The 25,009-nt window shown below is 38.9% G+C and overlaps 1 protein-coding gene across 1 annotated transcript in view; it reads left to right on the top strand.

Moving 5' to 3' along the window:
• MALRD1 (MAM and LDL receptor class A domain containing 1) overlaps positions 1-25,009 on the top strand; it is a 334,428-nt gene that overhangs the window by 58,306 nt on the left and 251,113 nt on the right. Inside the window, exon 7 of the mRNA XM_075211472.1 lies at positions 22,985-23,139. Coding sequence (XP_075067573.1) covers positions 22,985-23,139 — 155 coding nt within the window. The remainder of the gene's footprint in view (positions 1-22,984; positions 23,140-25,009) is intronic.

Genomic DNA, 25,009 nt, shown 5'->3' on the forward strand with positions numbered 1-25,009 from the left:
GGCATCTACTTCATCTAGGCATCTAAATTAGTAACAGAGGTTGATGTTAAGAACGATGATTATCTTAGCCCATGACTTGGACTTTGGGTCAGCCTGGCCAATTTCTGAAGATGTTTCTAGACACCGAAAAGTCAAAGGAGATGTTGTTTTCACTTATCTTAGTCGGACCTTTTCAACTGATGCAAGATTCAGAATCCACCTTTAGACATCACCTTGGTATCATCATCATCTATTTATATAGCGCCACTAATTTTGCAGCGCTGTACAGAGAACTCACTCACATCAATCCCTGCCCCATTGGAGCTTGCAATCTAAATCCCCTAACACACACACACAAACACACACACACACACACACACACACACAGACCGAGAGAGACTAAGGGCAATTTAATAGCAGCCAACAAACCTACCAGTATGTTTTTGGAGTGTGGGAGGAAACCGGAGCACCCGGAGGAAACCCACGCAAACACGGGGAGACCATACAAACTCCACACAGATAAGGCCATGGTCAGGAATCTAACTCATGACCCCAGTACTGCGAGACAGAAGTGCTAACCATTAAGCCACCGTGCTTGGTTTCAAATCAAGCAAAGGATGAAAGATGACACGGAATCCAAAATAATGATGTCCTATTTTAAGAAAGACAACATAATTCAATTCAATTCAATTTATTTATCTTATCCTATCTAGAATTTAGAATAAGCCTCTAGCAGCATAAGAATTGGCTAGAGTCTCTACAAAAAGATTCTGGAGATGAGGTAGCACAAAGTACATATACTATATTTTGAAAATAGTCTGAAGGCCAGCTGTGTATTCAACTACTTTCATTCGACGGCAAAAGGCGAAATTCAGCATTATTAGTAACATCAATTCATTTTTATGAGGTAAAATTTTCCTATTTCTCAGAAAAAAACCAGAACTATTAAACTTAATTTATTTCTGAAGAATTGCAGTGTACAGAAGTCACACTGACCATACAGAAGTTTGTTAATGCTTTTTTCCCTGTGTTATGATTTTCTTATGTTCTGCAAAATGCCGCTGTAAACCAAATCTATATGTTTTCCTTATTGAAAGAAGCGTGTTCCATTTAATACACTTCATAACAGATTTAGCAACATAAATTCAGTCTGACAGTTTGGACCAGATTTTATTTTGTATTTTTCTGAAATTAGAAGATAATGTAATTGTCTACTTCTTGTGCTTTTTTTTTCCCACAAAGCAAAACTTAGGTTTAAAACAGCCATTAAAGTTTAGTATGTTTAAGTCTTTAATTGGTTGCGATACAAAATCAATATTTACAGTAATATTGATCCAGGCAGGACACATGGCAGAAAAATTTAGTGAGGAGATATTGGCATTTACATTTCATCCTGTATAATCCCCTGGTGTTTATATAGTGTTGTATCTTCTTAGGCGATTACATAACACTAACCTCTAATTAATTACATTACCGTGATTATTGTTGATTACAGAACATATATTGTATTTAACATAACACATTTCCAAGTTAATTACATAACCTATCCCCAGAACAGAGTTAATTTCACTTTGTCAGGTACTTTTTCCATGACTTAAACCAGAGATGCTGGTCTCCAGTCTTCAGCATGCAAGTATTTGTGTTGTTGTGTCAAAAGATTGGACAAATATCTGGTATTTCTCTCTGATTGCTGAATGATTGGCGCTGAGTGGCCCGTACAAGACCCACATAATGCTTTGTAATCCCCCGCTACATTACTGAGAAGTGAACTTCAAACTAGACCTTTAGGACAACATCATAATGAGATCTGATACAGGTCCAAAAAAATGAGACTGCAGTCTGGTGAGCTGCTGTGGTGTCACTGTTCATGTGAATGAAGCTACCAATCCACACAGTGCTTTCCTGCAGAACAATCCTACACACCTGTCGATAAGTTAGACCTCCCCCCTAACACGGCAAACTTCTGCAGGAGAATGTAAGAGAGGATGCTGGATGTGGGCAGCACGGTGGCTAAGTGGTTAGCACTTCTGCCTTATAGCACTGGGTCATGAGTTTGATTCCTGACCATGGCCTTATCTATGAAGAGTTTGTATATTCTCCCCGTGTTTGCGTGAGTTTCCTCCCACACTCCAAAAACATACTTGTAGGTTAATTGGCTGCTATCAAAATTGATCCTAGTCTCTCTCTCTCTCTCTCTCTCTCTGTATGTGTGCGTGTTAGGGAATTTAGACTGTAAGCTCCAATGGGGCAGGGTCTGATGTGAATGAGTTCTCTGTACAGCGCTGCGGAATTAGTGGCGCTATATAAATAAATGGTGATGATGATGATGATGATGATGATGATGAAGTTAACTATAAGCCCTTCTCTTTTTTAATGTGTATTATTCACCTCAGTAATATACAGAATTTTATATATATAAATCAGTGTCAAATGGTGGCTTTAATTACTATTTATGCAATAAGTTTTTTTTACTATCTTTTTAAAAATATGTGTGCCTAGCATGTATTTATAGCATCTATGGAAACATTATCTTACTGTATTTTCTGCATAACTTCCTTCTCTACTGTTTCATAACAGGAGAATCATAGGTATATGCCAGGAATTGGTTAATAATATGTGCTAATATTTTATGACTAAGGGTATCTTACATTCCTGAACTCATGGTGCAAATGCAGGATTTCTAGAGGGGGTTTCCATGTCCTGCTGCTAAAGCGTATGTAAGTGTATGTAAGAGGCGTGGCTATCATTTGAAACAGTGCTAGGCTGCTCTCCAACTCTTCCTATCCCCTACTAATACACAGGCAATGGTAGCCAATTGTCCTGTTTCTAGTGGGGCAGTCCAATTTTGTGTGACTGTCCCGCTCAGTCAGGACTATTCCCGTACTGTACTGCTTATTATGGAAGAGCTGCTTGCATCAAACAGTACCGCACACAGCTGTCCCATAACAAGCAGTACAATGTGAAGTGGGACATACCTCCCAAATATCCTTGCAGCCGAGAGACAGTCCTGACTGAGAGGAACAGTAACACAAAATTGGGACTACCCCACCAGAATTAGGACAGTTAGCAGACTGAGCTGATCTCTCCTATCTGTTCTTGAGGCTTCCACTAAATGTTATTCCCCGTGTTCTCAGCTTCATTGCTGCTTTTCTGGATCCTGGAATGTTGGGGCCCTGTATGGAAAAATGGGAAAACTACAGAAACAGTGAACAGTGTGAACAGTGTGCAGTGAACCATTTAGGCCTCCCTCCCCTAACCAGTGAGGTGACTGATCACAAGGGAGGAGCCAGTCTGTTAAGGACTAGTGGATGGAGGGGGGTGAGTTCAGGGCAACTACAATCCCCCTCCCCCTAAGTGTGCACCTGTACTCCTTTAATAAAATGTCTCCAGTCTTTCCAAAATTTAGATGTTCACACTTACTATGTGCCAATTATGATCTAATTAAAGTTTGATTGGAATGTCTTTAAATATTAATCGAGTTGGCTCAGGTAGACCTTAACCGGAAGCAGAGATAAAATTATCAGGCAGATACTCTCTTAAATTTGTGGCACCACTATGTAGTGTAAAGCTGTGATGGAAGTGGAGGTGTATACTGTGGTATGCCATACTGCCTTCATTGTAAATCTATCAAATTACATTCACCTACTTTTTACAAACCGACACTTCTAAATTTACACTTCGACCTCTGGTGTAAAGTAAATAATTGTGTTTTGAAAGGGTGAATATATGGTTCTTATTTTAAATAATTTGTTTGCTCTTGTAAGTTAAAATAAAAAGTTTCTTAAACCATTTTATTTGGTGTCCAGAACACAGAAACAGCAGCAACAGTGCCCTCTGTAGGCATTGATATGATACTGCACCATAACAAAGAAATAGCTTTTGATGAACTTATGAGTCTGATCACATAGGTACACAATATAAAGGGGAAAATAAATAGAGGTACCTGGATCAGTATGAGAGAACATCTCTACTAAGTACTATATAGGAAGACAAGAGTGATGAAGGCAGAAACCACAGAATCAAGATCAAGAGGGTCATCTGCAGGCTGTTACAAGATACTGCACCATAACGATGAATGAGTCATATTACAACAATGCATAGCTAAGGAATGCTAATGTGATTATAAAACTATAGAACTTATGCTGAAACCAGGCAGATTAGGACGCAAGTGGCCCGTAAGAATCTGGCATCTACACATACTCCGTTTCACCAAAACCATGTTTATTTTTTTGTGTTTTATTTCACTGTATGGGGCCCTAATAAAACATCTTCTTGTATTTTCCCAGAAACAATCCTAACATGTGACTTTGATGTGGATTCATGTGAATGGACTTCAACACCATCACTCGGACTCTGGAGACGTGCCAATGGAAATGTTAACCTGCCACTAGGCACAATTCCTATACACAACAACAGTGACAATATTAGAGGTAAAAGTACAGAAATATGTAATGATAAAATGGACTTAATAACATGAATTAAACATCTGCAGAAATGGATAATTTGCATCATGCAATCAGGACACTTGAAAGTGATTGTCTCTTTATACACTGTCACGCTGAATATATGTGATTTAGCTGTTCCTACAATTCTTCAGTGAAAATAATGCATTTTTAAATGCTGAATTAATTGCCTAATTAGGGCATGCAAAAATTGTCTAATTATATTAGCATCGCACATGTAAAACCACATGTTTCTTTAGTATAAAATCCGGGGCTTCAGTTAGATTTAGGAGTAAAGCAAAAAAGAGCAAGATTGCACCTTGGCATAATGGGAGCAAATGCAACATTAGAGTTTAGAGGTGGGAGGGGACTTGTTCCAGCTCAACTCTAGATTGTGTAAAAGTAAAGCTGGGCCAATTTTCTGTTTTTCAGTGAATCAAGGATCCTATTAATGGTTCACATTAAAAACGTTTTGCAAATTCCATAGGAGGACCTATACAGGTTAAAAAGGTTTCCATACTGGACAGTATCGCTTACAGTTCTTCAAACCGATTCATGGTGCATTGATAAAACTGTTGACGCCCAAGATATTTTTATTTATTTATTCTCAACCTCTACATTGGTGTAATTGATAGCACTTTTAATGACTGAGATCAACACCATGTTGAAACGCCTCTCATCGTCATCCCAAGGTGTCCGTGACCCGAAAACTCTGTGCATTCAAATGGAAGTGTTTAATTAAATAAAGTTTTCTTTGTACTATTGCCAGGAAACAGCATTGCCCTAAATGATAACACTTCCAGATGGGCAATGGTTAATCTGTCTCTTTTAATGGTACTACTGGATATACCAATGATCACGGCAGGCACACGATGGGTTCAAAAAGCTTTATTCTAAATAATGGACGTTGTCCCTGTAGTCATTTTATCCTGCCTTTCAGACTAGGATGCTGCTGCTTTATCTGTTAAAGGTTATTCTATTAGCATAATATGTAATTCACATTACTGCTGGGACTTGCGCACCAGTGAAAGAGAGGTATAATCTTCCCATAAATGTCAGAATTCAGGGAGAGAAGGCTGGAGATTGAGCTTTGACATTTCTAGAGCTGAAATCATTGCATTAAGTAAAACACAAAGGTCTGGATATATAGACTAGAAGCCTTTGTTTTCCTAGGCATTTGTCATGCTACTGTAATTCATAAAACGCAAACACTTCTTATCCTGGAAAGGAAGCCCAATAGCCGTAATCTAACATTGTATAGGAAGTGTACATATAAATACTATATACATTAATGTTGACCTCTGGAAAATAAATGCTCGCATTGTTTACTTATGACACTGCTATATTGGGTATTTTAAATGAATACTTTTTATTGAAAAAATATTTTATTTAGTGATTACAATCGACATGGTATGAAAGTGTTACTTGTCATTTCCATTAGAAATACCATCATTGGCAATGATGTGAATCCCGTCACTTAGCCCCTCCCCCTCAATTTAATTTACCAAACTGTCCAGGATCCGGGAGGTTGCCCTGCTCTCCTGGGAGTCCTCCTGGGCTCCCAGAAATTCGGGAGTATCCCAGACATCTCGGGAGAGTAGGCAACTATGTGCTAAACATCCAGGGAAGAACCACTTCTAGCTAACATTATTATCCTTATTATTATTATTATTATTATTATTATTATTATTATTATTATTATTACTTTTATTATTATTACTAGATAGCTTTAGTATGCATTGGTTTTTTTTATACATGTCTTCCTGCAAATTTTTTAAAAAATGTTGCTATCTTTTTGGATTGTTTCTGGTTTTTTTCACCAAAGCTTTTATGTCATCCAGGCAGAGTTTTTTTTTTATGTTGTTGCCCTTGGGTACAAAACATAATTACTCCGTGGTGATGATCATATTCAATACAGAGAGCAGAACTGAGCTGTGTTATATCCAAAGTCAATATAAATTATTAACTCGGCTTGGTAGAAAATCTAAAAATATATAAATAAACTATAAAGATAAAGTAACATATTTAGTATAAGCTGGTAGATGGCATATACAAACCAAGCCATAAGAATTGTTTGAAAAATTCCTTAAAACAGAATTGATAAATGGTGACAACAGTCACCCACCCCCCCCCCCCACCCCCCCCCCCCCCCACCCCCCCCCCCCCCCCCACACACACACACACACACACACACACACACACATATAAACCTCCATTGGGGTTATTTGGGACATTTAAATAATTTTATCCCAGGGCTTAAATCTTACTAATGCATGATTCACACTAGTGACTTTTGAAACAGCTACAGGTTGCAAAATCTTCCAACAACATTGCATTGATTAAGATACTTGCCAGGTACTGCTTTTACCACTTATTTTACACTTGTAATACCCTAGGCTGACATTTTTTAATTGATGAATGCATTTAACACTATGGGCCTGAGTCGTTAAGGAGAGCAAGGCTAAAAAGAAGAATAACTTTGCACCTGGGCAAAACCATGTTGCATTGGAGGGGGAGGTAAATTTAAAATGTGGGAACAGATGTATAGTTGGAATAGGGCATGTCCTAGTACAACTTTAAATTTCAGTTTAAAAATAAAGTTATCAAGTAGTTGAGTGCTACATGAAAATACAGCCAGTAGTTAACTTATGTGCAAAATAATCAACTAATTTGCACCCCTTGCATTGTAACATGGTTTGTCTCCAGGATCAAACTTACTCCCGTTTTTGCTTTGCTCTCCTTAATGACTCAGGCCCCATATATTTACAGATAAACTACATCCTATTATAAAGCAATAGGATGTAGCTCTCGCTATGTCTCAATTAGACTCCGGTTGAGCAGTGGGGGTGCTCTCCGCTGGTCTCAGAGTAGTGCTGCAAATATAATATGGAGAGAGGAACTGACTAACATTTGGTGGACATGTGTACTAATTTCCTCCTAGGATGAAATGATGGCACTAATTAAAAAGATTATCTGTTGGCTCCAATGGTCCAGCTGATATCTATTGTATGCTTCATAGTTTGATCTTGTCAGAATATATTCGCAGCTTCCTCTTGACACCTAAATCATTGGTGGGAGGAGCTCATGTATCAAGTGGCTCCCAATTAATTAACAAGTTCCAAATCCTGCTATATGAATAATATACATTTGTTGATTAATAAATACCATACATAAATAGTAAGGGAAGAAATAGGGCTAGTGTGCCTTTAAAAGACACGCAACAAGAAGAAAATATAGTCTGAAACAAATTAGCTTTTCAAAACTTTGAAGAAGTAACGCATGTAAATGTGTATTAAATTCAAACCACTATTATCATATTTAACCAGTATTGTATCTGATTGCAGTTTGGCAAATATAATTAAAGCTATCATTTATGTCCCAAATGCTTGGAAAACATCAAGAAGTCATTGTCTCTATGGTTTCGCTTTAACGAGTAGAACCTCAACATGTGTCTTTAACGCAAAAGATAATTATACCAGTACATGTCATGAGGCGCTGGTAATTAAATCACATATCATGGAGAAATATTTATTAACCATGAAATTATATGTCTTGAGGTTTAGCGGAGGATGTGATTGATACAATTGCCTGCTGGCTTTTTTGTCTAGATATTTACTTAACAGGGAGAAAAGTTTCAATCTTTATTTTTTTTAAATGGAAATTGTTGCTTTCTGAATAATAGACCAGAACACTAAATGACATTTACTACATTTTCTATGCTTCAGGTACACTGTATTTAATTATGAGGTCTAAAATAAATTATTATTATTATTATTATCTTTTATTTATGAGGCGCCTCAAAGGGTCCACAGTGCCGTACGTAGAGCATGGGACAACAGTACAGTTTAACAGTAACCGGCATACAGGCAGTGCAAAATCAGAGTGCAATACGTACAAAAAGTAAAACAAAGTGCAATACGTACAAAAAGTACAAACAAAGTGCAATAAGTACAAAAAGTACAAAGTGCAATAAGTGCAAAAAGTGCAAAGTGCAAAAAGTACAAAGTGCAATAAGTGCAAAAAGTACAAAGTGCAATACATACAAAAAGTACAAAGTGCAATAAATACAAAATGTACAAACAAAGTGCAATAAGTACAAAAAGTACAAAGTCAGTAGACAGTAGGTGCACAGGCAAATAGGCAAAAGTGACTACCAGTGCAGAGATAGAATGGGAAGGGAAGAAGGGAGGTGGGGATAGAAGAATGGAGGCTGAGTCTATGCCCAATAGTGTGGGTGACATTAACAGGATCAGGGCAAAGATGGAGATGTGAAGGCAAGGAAGAAGAGGAGAGACAGCAGCAGAAGTCAAGTTATGAAGAGGAGAAAAGTGGTTGGGGAGTCGAAGGCATAGGTAAACAGGAAGAAGAGGACATGAGAATCGAGGGCCCTGCTCAAGGGAGCTTACAATCTAAAGGTGATGGGGGAGAGTGACAGGAGACACTGAGTGGGAAGATAGGGTAAGAAGACGAGAACTCTAAGGGGAGAGATGAACAAGAAACAGTGGAAGAAGAATGAGGGTGAGGTATAGTATGGATAGTATAGAAGGATAGTGAAGACGGTTAGAGGAGGGCAGGGTTAGATGGAGGAAAGGTAGGCTAACTGAACAGATGGGGTTTTGAGGGAGCGTTTGACGTTAAGTAGGCTGATAAAACGGGGGAGATTGCTCCAGAGAAGGGGGGCAGCACAGGAGAAATCTTGAATGAGGGAGTGAGAAGTGGTGACCAGATGGGAGTTAAGGCGGCGGTCATTGGATGACCGCAGTGGGCAAGAAGGAGTATGAGTGGAGATGAGGTTGGAGAGATATGGAGCAGTGGAGTTAGAGAGGGCTTTATAGGTGACAGTGAGGAGTTTGAAGAGGATCCTGAAACGGAGGGGGATCCAGTGTAGATATTGACAGAGAGGGGAGGCAGATGAGGACTGGCAGGAGAGGAAGATAGGTTGGGCCGCAGTGTTTAGAATGGACTGAAGAGGAGTGAGACGGGTCCGGGGAAGGCCAGTGGGGAGGAGGTTGCAGTAATCAAGGCGGGAGATGATCAGAGAGTGAGTGAGAGTTTTGGTAATTTAATTATTATATCATTAAACCAAATAATGATATAATAATTATAATAATGTTAAGACAAAAGGCAAAAAAGGATATTATTGCAATAGTACTAAACATTACAATATGAGTGAAAAAACATTATCTTCTTATAAGAATACAAAAATAAACATATAATATTTACAATAAATAAAATAAAGCAAATTAAATTAATGTTTACTATCATTATTAATAAATCATATATTGTATTAATGCATTTAGCGTGTTTAGAGACACCATATATATGATGTTATTTTATTGGTGTATTTATATATATATATATATATATATATATATATTTATTTATTTATTTTTTCTTGTGTTGTGTTTATATTTACATATATATTTGTTTATTATTGTTTATTCTATTTATTTATAAGCCTTCTGAATAGCAATACATATTAGTGGGGTGATGCCCAATTATATTTATTATTAGTGACATAAGGCAATATGGCTATTCTTCTCTTTTTTCCATCATATTCTCAGACTTTTGACTTGCGGTAAATATAGGGTTAAAGCCCTCATGTGTAGGAAATGCTAATTACCTGTTGAGTACATAAGGAAGCGGATACATGAACTCAGTCTGTCTCTGATGAAATCACCCCACAGGCGATGAAACGCGTCAGGTTCTGTGGATGCTATGTGATATATATTCTTATTAGGAGCGTGTAGCACAAGGAACTTTTTTCATCTATGTTACCTACTTATCAGTCACATTGGGATTTATGTCTGCTGTGGTCTAACTACATCGGTGCATTACCTGGACGGCTGTGGAAGTATTAGCCACTCCCTGACCCGAGGCAGGAGGTATTAACATCATTGTCGATTTATACCATATTACATTGCATGTGGTTCGTAGAATGGTGCACACAGAGTTATGCTACTTTCCAGCCCGTTCCCCCTATATCAGAGGAGGAAGAGTCCAAACACTGCCCACCGCTGCAGTTTTGTTCGGTGTTTTCCGCACAGCCAACCTCACGCAACTGTGCATACGCATACGGTCAACTGACTGGTGAGAATATCGGGTCACTATCATATTTCCTGCCAAGTTATTATCTTTTTACCAGCGAATATTCCCATTAGTTCAGGAGATTGGTAACAAAGTTTATTTTTGGATCATTTGACATAGAACATTTTATTATTACATTTAGACAATTAATACTGTGTAGGATTCACAGTCTAAGTGCTTCCCTGCTTTTACAATATCTGGATTGATATATCATTTTATGTTTATTTGAAGATTCTCAGCATGCCACTATATGGTAATACCATCGCACATTTGTTCTGACTTCATCAGTATGTTATATTTAATGGTTTATTCCATTTTTTAAGTTTTAAATGTTTTGCATTTTCCTTAGAGAAATCATTTTATGTGATTACAAATTACCGGAGTCAATTGTTCTGATTTGGTACAGCACACACTATCGCATTCTTGTTTATTTGACAAAACATTATGCCCAAACCATTTTTTCAGAGCTAAGTTAGCTAAATTCTTTAAGTTTCGGAGCCATTAAATTGTAGATGTCAATTATATGTTTTTTGAAATATTTGTTGAATATGATAACTTGAACCTACAGGTTTAAACATTTATTTATGAAGTAAAATCACCTGAACTAAGAGCAACTACTTCATTGTTCCTATCCATTTGGATTACTTGTGCTGTGTATGGCGGTTTATGTATTGTGACTTCTGTTCTGGCTTGTAATACTGTTTGCAAAAGTAATTTCCGTAGCAATTCAGCTGTTACTTCTTAAGCTGAGTTCACACTATGGGGCCTGAGTCAATACAATAAGTAGAGCAAAGCATTAAAAAGGTGTAACTTTGCACCTGGGCAGAACCATGTTGCATTGGAGGGGGAGGTAAATTTAAAATGTGGGGACAGATTTATAGTTGGGATAGGACATGTCCTAGATCACCTTTAAAGGTAAAAATAAAGCTATTAAATATTTGTGTGTTACATGAAAAAACAGCCAGTATTTAACTTATGTGCAAAATAATAAACATATTTGCTGTTATTTGCACCCCTTGCATTGTGACATGGTTTGTCCTGGATAACTATTTTCTTTACTTTCCTTAACAACTTAGGCCCTATAGGTTTTTCTTATGAGTTTTGTGCCAATCAATGATAAATGTCTGTCAGGTCCAATATCGCATTAATATGTACGCTCCCACAATCATGTTTAATTGTACCAAAGCACATTGACTAAAATCACTGTGAACAATGTCGGACAAATTGTGATGTGTGTAAGTACCCACGACCAGCAGTGTAGGCAGATCTCCATAGACTTTAGAGTCACAATCTTTTCAGCCAATGGTTATGACATATAAAGAACACAGATCTGAAGGTAAATCGTGTAAAATCGTATATACACATGTGTGTACACATGAATCAGCATACTTACAGTCGTTGGTAAAATCATTAAAGATATCGCATCGGGAGACATTTTCTGGAGTGTGTACCCAGCTTTAGTGTTTGAAATCAACTTTTTGATTATACTGTTAAGAGTTGTTAGTTTATTTTAAGATGAAATCATACTTTTATGTGTTCTGATCTGAGCTTTTATTGTACATACACTCAGGGCCATCTTAACAACATTATGGGCCCCCGGGCAAAGCAGTGCACTGGGGCCCCTAGATATAGATATAGATATAGATATAGATATAGATATATAGATGTATACAGATACAGATATAGATATATAGAGATAGAGATAGATAGATGTACTTGCTCAGTGACCCTTGTAGGTTTTTTTGCAGGTTTTTTTCTTTTGCAGGATTATTTATTCTCATTAAGAGCCGTACCTATGGGGCACCCTTGCCCGTGGGGCCCCCGGGCAGCTGACCATCGTGCCCAATGGAAAAGATGGCCCTGCATACACTTGTGCATATAATCCAGTCAGTTCTGTGTGTCTACGTACAGCAGGGAAAGAATACTTCCACATCGATTCAAATCCAAACGTATCTTGAAATTAGAGATGCTCGGGCTTGGCATTGGCTTTGGGAAAACCGAGTCCACCTGAACATAGCCGATCTGAGTACCAAGCCGAGCTGGCTTGGTACTTTCACACACCCTCGGAACTGAAAACGAGGCAAAACGTCATTGACTGGTTGTCGGATCTCGCAAGTTTTGGATTCTATAAATACTGCCCTCCACGGAGATCCTGCACCATTTCACAGAGAGACCCAGAAGGGGTAACAGGGTTGTTGGTAGTCTCCAGTGCAGTTGGGCAGCATCATAGCTAGTACAGGAGGAGGGGTTGCAGTAGTCTTCAAAGTCTCCAGTGACATTCTACAGAGTTATAGCTCACACAGAAACAGGAGGGGTGGCAGTTTCAGTGCTAAGACAGATTATAGGGCTGGCAGGGTTCAAGGCTCCAGTCACATTCTACTGTGCCATAGCTCAGCCGGAAAGTAAAACAGAAGGGTTGGCAGCGCTTAGTGTTGAAACCGAAATTCCAATAATAAGGCTAGCAGTGTTGTCAAGAGTCTGCAGTGATATTCTACTGTGCCATAGCTCATACAGAAACAGGAGGGGCGGCAGTGTCCTTATCACTCTCCAGCCTTCAGTCACATTGTTCTTGTCACTGTCCACTCTTCAGTAGCATTATTCTTGTCTCTTGTTTTTCACTGGGTTCTCCAACTGTTATAGGAGTGCTCTGGGTGACGGCAATCTCCTCGTCTACGTGTTCCAAATCTTCGTCTGCAGGGGCCGGTGACACACTCATTTATTTTCTCAGGTCTCTTAGCTTTTCTTTAAACTGGACATATTTATCGCCTGCCTCAGGGCCTCCTTTGTATTATTCTTCCAAAGCGCAGTGTATCTCTCGTGTACAAGCTCTCTTAAATCTGGGATTTCATCCGGTGGGTCACATTTTAATTTAAGTATGGTCTCCTCAACTGCATCTATATATTGGTTTAAATCTCTGTTCACTGCAGCGTATTCCAATATGACGGATTCCATGCTGCCCACATGTTCAGTATCACAGTCTGTCTGAAGCAGATTTAATGCCACTCCAGTTGTAATATCCATTCCTGTGTCTACATAAGTTTGGCAGTTCTTCAGGGATGAGAGGGAGATATCCAGAGAGGAGAAGGAGATTAAAGATGCAGCACGAGCAGACATAATTTTAATAATATAGAGTTCATTGACAGCACTGTTGGGCTTAAGGCAGCTAAGCTATTGGAAGCTTGTTTTGTGAGAGCCCAAACAAGCCAAGCACTTCAGCCACAAAAGTGGCTCTCCTTGTCGCTGGAGTACTTGCTTTGTTAAACTGTACATGTCCTTTTCAATATCTTACATAAAAGTGGGTCGAGGGCCCAAGGACAATTCCTTCTTGCACCACTTTTCTTTACTGCCACCTCTGTGTGGCAATGTTTCCTAGATGTGCTATGTACTGCCGTTTGTTTGTGTCGTTGCTCTGTCGCTTATCGTCCAGCCAGGTCGCTGCAGTCTTTGTCCGAAATTGGATGGAAGTAACATTGTGATCTGTGAGGTAATCAAAAGTGACTGGAAATGACTGGAGATTAGTGTTATCGAAGTTAATAATAATGTAGGAACAATAATTTTATTAATGATTATAGTATTAAGAGTTTTTAATTTTCTTTATAAAATATTTTTTTGCCCATGCGTTCCGATGTGCCTATATATTACCTAGTTCCGTCGGTCTACATAGTGCACGTAATGTTTAGCCACAACGCACTTGCACCCAGATTCAAATGGAAACATATATTGAGATATATTTGAATACGGTCGGAGCTAATTGCGCAATCATTTTATAAACGTTGCAAACATGAATCAGGCCTACGATGTGCACATACAACTATAGAGCCAAAGAAAAAACAATTTCAGAAAGAACGCTTTCAAATTTCGGTAACTTTATAGAATACCCCCTATGAGGCAGAAATGTTGATTTAAGCACTTAGTATTGATTTGCCATGTTCATAGGTGAGTTATTGTTCTTCCTACATGGTTTGCATACACGGATAAGCGTGACCTCAAAAACTGTACCCTTTAAGTACCTTACAACCTGATCAGCTTTCCGCAAAATGATAATTTAATTTTGCTTTCCAAATTCAAAACACTCACAAACAATACAGACCTGTCAAAATAAAGAGAGGCAAACCTCTAATTGAGGCAATACTTCAGAGTGGGTTCTGAAAGCAATATTAGTATACAACAATAATCATTTTCAGGAGAATTTTAACTACACAATTGTAAATAGGATTCAAAGAAATACGTTTGCTATCAAAAGAGAAATGTAGTCTGTTCTGTTACTGCAGTTGCAACACTGGGCAGAGGAACTATAAAATATATTCACATAAATTTCATAGTCTGCACGCCTGCACTGTTACTTTACATTTTTAGATGATTTACATATGCATTAAATTCTCTATGGTCTTGGAATCCAAAACCATGGATAATTTATTGTCGGGAAATGCTCATTGCAAGTAAATAGTCAAAAATAAAAATAGATTTGAATTTAAAATAAGCTAAATGATCTTTGAAAGTACACACAGTGCACCAATGGATTGACAAAATAAACAATAACGCATAATCATACCAATAACATTTTGAAAATGTTAATCGTTGCGCCTTTAAAGTTTATCTGCTGTGGAGATCGCTGTAGGATAATGCTGTTGCATATCTCCACCAATTATTCCGCGTTATTCCTGAAAGTAACGTAGCAAAAATCATCATTGAAATTACCGTACTAACGGTAATAATGTGCACTATTACCGTAGTAACTTTAATAGTGCGTGGGCCGCGTTACTTTCACGAGTAACATGGCCAATTGAATTCCCCCCTATGAGTTAATTCTTTTATATCTGAAAACTAGTTTTATTTCTCACACAAAACATGCTGAAACTAATGTTTGTTATGGAAGAATGATCAAGTGAGGATATATGTTTTCTTTAGAGAGGTTTTAATATTTTAATAGGCTTGGGTATTGGGTTTGCCAACCAGAACTCCCCTCAGACACATAGCTGATCACAAGAATTTCCTTGCATTCTCCATGCTATTGCTATTTTGTTACCGACATTTTGAACATTTTTACTATTTTTTTCATTTGGAATGTCGTTAAAGATGAACGTTGTGGCCCAACTTTTTTTTTTTTCTGTCCTTGCTCATCAAATGACTAAGCGTGGCCCTGAAAGAATAGCAATCACTTTACTATAGACTACTAGCCGCTACAGGCGGCTATCAGAGCCGCAGTCCCGGCTGAACAATTTTGTTAAATTAGTATGTTAATTCAATTATTATCACTGCCATAAGAAAAAATAATCAACATTGAGGAAATACGAAGACTCATAAAGAGATCCCACTATTGTGTCGGTAAATGCGATCAGAATATTACTGCAGATAACCCTGGTCAGTTTATGTGTGCAGCCATATTCAGACCATATTATCAGTCCTGTTAATGCCAGATAATGCCGGGGGGTATATTTACGAAACCGCGGATTTGAAACAGTGGAGATGTTGCCTATAGCAACCAATCAGATTCTAGTTATCATTTGTTTAGTACATTCTACTAAATGGCAGCTAAAATCTGATTGGTTGCTATAGGCAACATCTCCACTTTTTCAAACCCGTAATTTAGTAAATATATCCCCAGGAGTGATCCAGCTTCTCTGCCAGAGTGCGAGGCCAAGCTGGACACCTGTCTTATTGAGGCTCTCAGGAAAAGTGGCAGTATCAGCTTGTTTGCTAAAACCTTTAAATGGGAACTGAGTTATCTACTATTAAAGTTATTTTATTGTTTACCAATAATCATTGTCTGCTGCGATTTGTGTGGTTCCAACTCACAAAGCGATTTATTAGCAAAATCAAAAGAATAACAATTAAATAAGTAGGTACAGCCGATACATATGCCGTGCCCAGCTGGATCCAGCTTACAGTCATTGAATCCTGAAGTCTGTGGTCAAAGAGACTGAATGCTGGTTCCAGAGAGCAATATATATACATTTGGTGTTACAGTAAATACAATACAGATGACTTGGCATGTTTCCTTAGGTTCAGGCTCCAGGACAGTCCAGTATAGTGTAGTTCATAGGTCAGTTCAAACGACGCCCTCCAAGAGTGGGGGTCAGCTGTCCAACAGCTGCATACTAATCTTCCCGCCGAAAGCTAGTTCAAACTGGTCTGTTTACATTACACAGACAGTACCATTCTGATCATTAATTCCATATATTCCATAACTAGCATACACGACGTGCAATCTTATAGCCAATGGAACTGGATCACTAAGGATAAATAGGGGATTAGAATGACACCAAACATGATATGTTTCCTGTAACCTGAACCTTAAATCTCAATAAAGTGCTTCTAACATTATCATATTTAACTATAAATTCAATAACATTTGTTCAAAAACAACTGTGGGTTGGACCTATGTACAAGTGAGTGTGTAAGTGTAAATAAATGTATGTGTGCGTTGTTTATCGTGCTGATCGCAATCGCACGGTAAAACAATATTAATCAATATAGTTTCTTTCATCCAATTATTTGACTTCGACACTACAACAGCCTTGGGTAGAATTCATACAAACAGTCGGAGAGTCACACGTTGGCATTGCCTATCTATGAACTAGACAGTGGCCTGAATTTAATGTACACTATGTTGTCACAGTATGACCATTACTTGTGTACTGTTATGGTGCCTATACATGGGCAGGAAGGGCAGCTCAACCCAAATGGGTGGTCTAATTCCTGTTTGGGCACACACGACCTGATCTCATTGGGCACAACTCGTGTATTCAGACAGTAAGAGCACATGTGCATCATGTTGACCGGGATCAGAGGACTTTTGCTCCCACACACATTACCATTGCTATTTGCATCCAATTAGGTTTAAAATGACTTAAATAGCCATTAAAATCACCATGTGTTCAGGCACCTTAATGCACATGTCTCCCGTTATGAAAGTTAATGCTATCTACATACGCCTACATAGAACACTGATTCTTTGTGAAAGACTGGGCAGCACGGTGGCTTAGTGGTTAGCACTTCTGCCTCACAGCACTGGGGTCATGAGTTCGATTCCTGACCATGGCCTTATCTGTGTGGAGTTTATATGTTCTCCCAGTGTTTGTGTGAGTTTTCTCCGGGTGCTCCGGTTTCCTCCCACACTCCAAAAACATACTAGTAGGTTAATTGTCTGCTATCAAAATTGACCCTAGTCTCTCTCTCTCTCTCTCTCTCTGTCTGTGTGTATGTTAGAGAATTTAGACTGTCAGCTCCAATGGGACAGGGACTGATGTGAATGAGTTCTCTGTACAGCGCTGAGGAATCAGTGGCGCTATATAAATAAATGATGATGATGAAAGACTGAAGATGTTCCTAAGTTATTCAAAAAATGATTCTTGCTGGTAAAAGTACAGATAGACTCTCTGTAATGAAATGAAAGAAAGAGTTATGTCTCACCGAGTTATAAGATCAGTGGCTGTCTATTTCCTATGTGATACTCACAGGTCATATATATCCTGCACATCCTGCACAGCTCTACACTTTAACAGTCATGTTGCATTCAATCTGTCTTGATAATACACCTAAGTGAGAGTCATATCCCAAGTAGAGCATTACCTACATTACTGCTTGTTTTAATGTTCAACTAGCCTATGCATTAAACCATAAATCGGATCCCCAGACAAGGTCCCAATCTCTAAACTACAGCAAGAGTGTTTCTAATTTGACATCTCTGCTGACAGAGAGCATTTAACCATGGAAAATGGTTAAATAGCAGGTTAACAGACTGAATCAGCTAGAGCTCTGCTGGCTTTCCTTCAGAGCTATATAAAATGACAGCTGCTTAAAAAGAATCGCTGCTAAATTCACTCTGATTCATCGCGTTTCCTACTCCTGAACTTCAACTGTTTATTCCATACACTGGTGCAGGGCAGACGTGCAAACATATTGGGAAAGACAGATGTTGCAACGGTAATGGGAAATCTCAGCACAAAAATGTAACGTGTCAAATTATCCTTCTGTGGGTCTTGTTAAAGTAGGTCACGGGTCACGAACGAGTCCCGAAATGCAGAGTGGTGTGGATGGGAAAATACTGGGCAGCTGACAGATTGGAACACAGGAGTCAGCCAGCGGTCTGCTGTGGGAGATAGTGCGCTGCCATGTGAATAGGAGCCGTCAGTCTGATCTTTATTCTCTGCAAAAGGTTTGCCTTGAAATCAGGTGTGATTGCCAGGAAAGACTGAAATAAGACCGCCAATAAAACCTGGAACTCCAGATAAAGCGAGAGTTACAGTTTTAGGAAAGAAAACTGAAAGAAGCAACAAATATCTCCTTTTGTTTTTATATAAAAATGAGTATATCTCATAAAGTGTGCATTTTTATTGCAAATGATCAGTTACAAACAGGATAGCAAGTTATGGAGCATTTGTTTTATGATAACTGGGATTTAGTGAGTAGGAGTTCCATTTTTTATTAGAAAAAGAACAAAATGAATTTATGGGGTTTTCAATTGTGTCTCAATGCTAAATATAAAATCATGATGCAACCCAACAGAACGTATAGGGAAAATGGCTGAATGGATACCCCAACTCTGCCATTATCCCTATCGGAAGAGATGTCTATTATAAATATTGGTATCACTCAAATTAGCACTTTCCATAGCTCTAGAGCAGATTAATGGACTTCATATGGGGTCCTAGGCTGTTACAAGAGAGCTACCCACGAGCCTCTTTGTTCCTGCCGTCATCGGTTCTCCCACCTTTTGACATGTCATGATAATATGATGTTTAATATTTGATCTGGTTGAAGAGATAATCAGCCTTTCATTGATCCCTAGGGAGAGGACCACAGTGATGGTAATGGTCACTTGCCGCTTGGCAGGGGAGGGCTTGCAAATTTCAGCCCGGGGGCAAGATTCAACTCAGCAGCCTATTTTTAAAGGTAAAAAATGCAGGTGGCCCAGTGATCCAGCCCAAGGTAGCTCACTATGGGACTGGCCAGGGGGGCAGATGTCTCCCTTCCTCCCAGCCCTGCCAATCCCTGCCCCTTGGTGCCCAATCAGCTGACCTAGAACTGATCCCACTGGTACTTCTCATTCCTTCCCTTGCATTTTTTAGATGTGAACAAAGGAGAAATGAATAATCACATAGGGGATCATACAGAGTAGGACTTATGAGCAAAAATCTCATTTGCTGAGAGTAGACTGAGACATATCTCCCCCTTGCACCTCTCTACATTTAGAGACATGAAGTGGGAGAGGTAGTGGGCGGGCAGGCATAGGCATAATATAGTAAGGGTGTGTTAGTGTTGAGGGAGAAATACCCACAGTTACAAATACACCTCTAGGAGGTGCAGCCAGCCAAGGGTGGTACTGGCAAAATAGGGGGTGCAAAAAGCATGTGGTTCCCCCTGAAATTACCAGTACCAGCACTAGGCTATGCCAGCCAGTATGGGTCTTCTTGCCATAGTGACAGTCAGTCCTAGGCTGGTCAGCATGGATTTGGATTCCCTATAGGGATCAGACCTGAACAAAATATAGGGCCCCCTGACTCTAGGATTAACCATACCCATGCTAAATAACACTAGAGCTATTCCCATCCCCCCTGGGTGATGGGGTAATATATAAAAATTAGATTTAAAAAAGCATTTTGCTTGTGGTGCACTACAGCTCCCAGCATGCCCATGCAGCCATTAAGTGTTTGGGCATGCCGGTGTAAAACCTTGTAATTCACAGGTATATTCCTACATGTACTTATTCATAAAACTCCATCTCCCAGACAGCCTCTGGGAAGTTCAATGAAATAGTGTCAGACATTTTGGGGTGGACAAACTGCAAACTACAACCCCAGGCTGCTTCCTAGAGCCCCAGAATGTACTAGAAAATTCCCACAAAGAGCACTGAATGCTATTGCTGAGCTAACAGCTGAGGGATGTTTGCTGCCAAAGTATGTAAAAGCCAGCCCATAAGGAAACATCTTTGGAGAAACAGGAAAAAGACCCAACTTGCCACTGCCTATCAAATGCTAGCAGGACTCATAAGACAGATAAGTTTATGGTTTATTTTGCTTTGCTATGTTCAAGTTATTTGAGTCAAACAAATGACACATCAAATTGTGTTATTAAAACCTCTATTGTAATTTGTAATTTTGCTATTGAGGGGTTTTGCTGCTGTCTGAATGGAGAGTTCATTCCAGCCAAATGTGGTGTATTTAAAGTTTATCTGCAAACTGATACAGTGTGCAAGGGACATAGAGAGCAATCATTTGTCACAAAAGTGTGTCTATATTGCATCAGAAGTTTGATTCTATTGTGAAACTGTCTGACGAGAGAATTGCAAGTTGTTTAACTCTGCAGTTAACAAGTTAAGCAATTAAGCTTCATGTGTCCTACTGAACCTTCATTTGAATTACAATTTACCCCTATGGGTTCTGTCTATTGTAAAGTGACCCTAATCTACAGTAATTCTGCTAAAGCATCCAACCTGAATAAACTGGATTAATCCTTATTCATCTGTGCCGATTTTGTGTGATGAGTGGTATATAATTGCACTAAAATTTAGAGTAAGGGTCTAATTAACTCATTAGCAATGGGTTGTCTCCCAAAGCATTTATCCAGTTAAATCCATTTCACTGAAGCACAGTGCCTAAGCTTAAAGTAATATATATTTATTCAGTGACCTATGTTTTGTGGTGATTTATGTTTGCATATTGCTGATATTTTTGAATCATAATTCCTAAAATGTTATTTATTTTGTGACCTGTTGAATAACATTGTATATTGATGGTAACGTGGTATTACTTCCCTACACTACCGCTACTTATCTACCGCTGTGGTAAAACCTTATGCCACAAGCAAAGAGAATAAACCCACAAGTTTATGCAGTTGTAGCCCTGTGTTCCTTGTTTAATTCCATCACTAGTGGAGGGAGCTTTGCCTCTACCATACCACCAGCCTGTAGAATCCTTCCTTACACTGCTTCTTGGGGTTCCAACCATCTGCCCTGTTACACTGGCACTTGTAGTACTACAATTGCCAGCATACCCATGGCTGCAAGGACATGCTGGCACTTGGTGAACTACATGTGCCAAAATGCCCTGGCACCCAAGACCCACTGGTTCATGTAGTGCACCAGGGAAACATGTAAATAATACAGACACTGTTTTAAAAAAAAAATATATTTGAAATAAAAACATTACTACAATGCCTTCTTTCACCCTTTTTATTACTCACCTACTCATGGAACATCAAAGCGATATCCGACAGCGCTAAATTCCAGGTACTGCGGTACCTGAACAATACTGTTTTTTCTGTACACCTCTATAAGGGGTGTGAAGAAAAATCTGTGAAGACACATTTTCGAGGTGTGCATACACCCTGTTTTGGAAGCACTCATTCCCCCTATGAATTTAAAGTGGATTTTCCCTTCTTTTAATTTTAACAAAATCCCTTTTTGTTGAATGACACTTCCTAATCATCACTTTGCATTTGACAAACATAATCTTAAAATACAAGTTTTTAGAGCAGGCTTATGAATCTGTGGCTATACAGCTTTTGTGGAACTACAATTGCCAGCATGCCAAGCCAGCCAATGGTGATAGTAGGTGTGCCAACAATGGTAAGCATTGTCCACCCCACATCCAATCATGCACCCCATTTTTGCCTTTAACATTATTTTGTTTTAAATCTCTGAAATTTTTCCAGTGCAGATAGCTGGAAAATATAACAGCCTGACTTTAATCCGAGGGTGTTTCAAACTATTAAGTTGACATTTTGGATTGTTTTAGAGTTAGGTGCAAATTTTGCCTGGGTGTACAATATGCAAACAACCAAACCATATTGCACTGCAAGGGATAAAAATGCAAAGGTTTTTTGCATGCTCTTACATGCTGCACACATATACTGGCCAGTTCTATTTTTACACTGCATTGATTTTTCCACTAGGCTGCGACCACTCCTCACAACTATAAGTCAGGTTAAGCTTTTGACCACTTGCAGTTGAATAGTCCAAATTTTGCACCTAGTAGCTGGATTTGTCCCTAACTCTAATTCCATGTTCCAGTAGCTACACTACTTATATGGGCAGCACGGTGGCCTAGTGGTTAGCACTTCTGCCTCACAGCACTGGGGTTATGAGTTCGATTCCTGACCATGGCCTTATCTGTGTGGAGTTTGTATGTTCGCCCCATGTTTGCGTGGGTTTCCTCCGGGTGCTCCGGTTTCCTCTCACACTCCAAAAACATACTGGTAGGTTAATAGACTGCTATTAAATTGCCCTTAGTCTCCCACAGCCAGTGTGTTTATGTTAGGGAATTTAGACTAAGCTCCAATGGGGCAGGGACTGATTTGAATGAGTTCTCTGTACAGCACTGTGGAATTAGTGGCGCTATATAAATAGATGATTATGATTATATACAAATGCTTGTGGTAGGGTGACAGTTTCACTTGCCACCTCAGGCAACTGAGGGATTAGGCCCACCTGGATTGAGTATCACTACATATAATAATTATGTTTATCATTGCAGGACATTTCATGTTTGTTGAAGGGAGCATCAGTAATTTGCACAAAAAGGCTTATTTGAAAAGCTCCTTATATCGCAACAGCAAGAGCTGTCAGTTCCACTTTCATTACATGAATGAGAAAGACAACAGTTTGAGATTACTGCTGTACACTGATGAGGTAAGATTCCATTAACTATCTTTCACTTGTTTGCTCTTCTGCACAGCTGGAATTTACTGCCATAGCAGGAAAAAATAATATTATAAGAACTCCGATGAGAGAAATATTAAGTGGTTTCTTTGCCAACAGCATTCATTTACTTTGAGATTTATGTCAAAAAAGAAAACTAGGTTATTTTATGTCCACGTTCAAGAACAATATGAAACTTTACATTTATTCAATTATTTCACTGCACAGAAATCTTTTCGATTGATATACAATTTCGAGCTTATTTAAAGTGGATCTGTCATCTACACACAGTGAAGTCATCCATTGTGTGGTCTGAATCAATTTGCTGCCTATCAACCTTCTATAAACCATTGACATTACTGAGGCACTGTCGGACTAATATTCACGGGGACTGACTAATAATCATGAGGTACTAGTTAATCGATAGGCCGCACTTTCATGAATATTAATTAAGCTCACAAAATGGCTGCCTCCATTAGGTGTAGACAACAGGTCCACTTTTATAAGCACTGCCTAACTAAAATTCATGAGGGCTGACTAATATTATTGAGCTGCTGGTTTACTGGTTCATGGTGAATGAAATAGGCTGCATTCTCATCAGCATTAGTTAAGCTCACAAAATGGCTGCTTCCACTAAGCGTGGGTGACAGGGGACTTTATAACTTTACAAAGTCCACTAAGTTGCTTATAATTCTGTCAAAGCTGTATGATCAACTGTAAATGTATAACATCTTCCTATACACAAAATTATAATTCTTATGTTCTTATCAACGTCTCCCTCTTTTGATAGGCCATGTTGGTTCTAATGCTACATGAATCTGTATGAACTTTTAACATCCTGGTCTTTTCAGGATTTTCTTCATAGTTGTAGCCTAATCAGATAACAAGCCACAGGTGTAAGGCTGTGATTCCTCCTTTGGTTATGTCATATTATTAGGCTATCATTGGGGAAGTGGTATGCTGGAGCTAGCAGTCATGCAATTTGTTTACTGAAAGAGTTTGACAAAGTTGGACAACAGTGAACTAATGGCAAATTACACAGCAGCTCGCCGTATCCCATTTAGTCATTGGAGTGGAATCTCCAACTACAAATTCTCAAGCAACAGCGGAGTCTTTTGGGTCTGCATTGATATCATCTTACACCTGTTCATTCAATTCTAACACCAACATTGTTTTCCCAAGTGGTCTGTTCTTGTCAATTAGTTATTTTTAGTAAGCACCATATTTTTACATTGTCATCATGCTCACCCCAGTCTTTTTATAGTAGCCATCCACAACCATGGCACCAACCAAACAAACATAAGGTAATTTTGATCTGCTGTGTGTCTTTGGAGGAAGTCATGCTCTTTAGAAGATGCCTCTACCACCCCTATACTTATGTTTTTGCCCTAGCAAAGCATGCCTACTTCACGTAGCTTAGCTCATGTCTTCTAATCCAAAATATCTCGCTGGTACCCTTCATTCATTCTTCATCCGAATAGCGCAGACTCCGACCACTGATCTCACTGCCCATGAACTTACCTGTCACTTTAAGGACAGTATTGCAGGACATGCTATCATCGACTCCTAGCAGCTCCACTTCTCAATATTGATCTCAATTACATTCTCCTCCATGCTCGTTCTCTCTATTTGAACCAGTCACTGAGGATGAAGTCGCTGCACTACTCTCCTCTTCCCACTGTTATGATTCCTAGTAAACACAGGAAGCGGCCACGGAAGTATAATACAAATGTCTTTATTCCAGCAAAATATATGAGCAAAGATTCAGTTCAAGGAATATGCAGGTTTTCATGTAACAGCGTAAACAGGTATAACTCCCAACATAAATATGAAAATGTGTGGCAGGAAAGTTCACATAAAT

Source organism: Mixophyes fleayi, chromosome 5 (assembly GCF_038048845.1).
Source record: "Mixophyes fleayi isolate aMixFle1 chromosome 5, aMixFle1.hap1, whole genome shotgun sequence".
NCBI lineage: Eukaryota > Metazoa > Chordata > Amphibia > Anura > Limnodynastidae > Mixophyes > Mixophyes fleayi.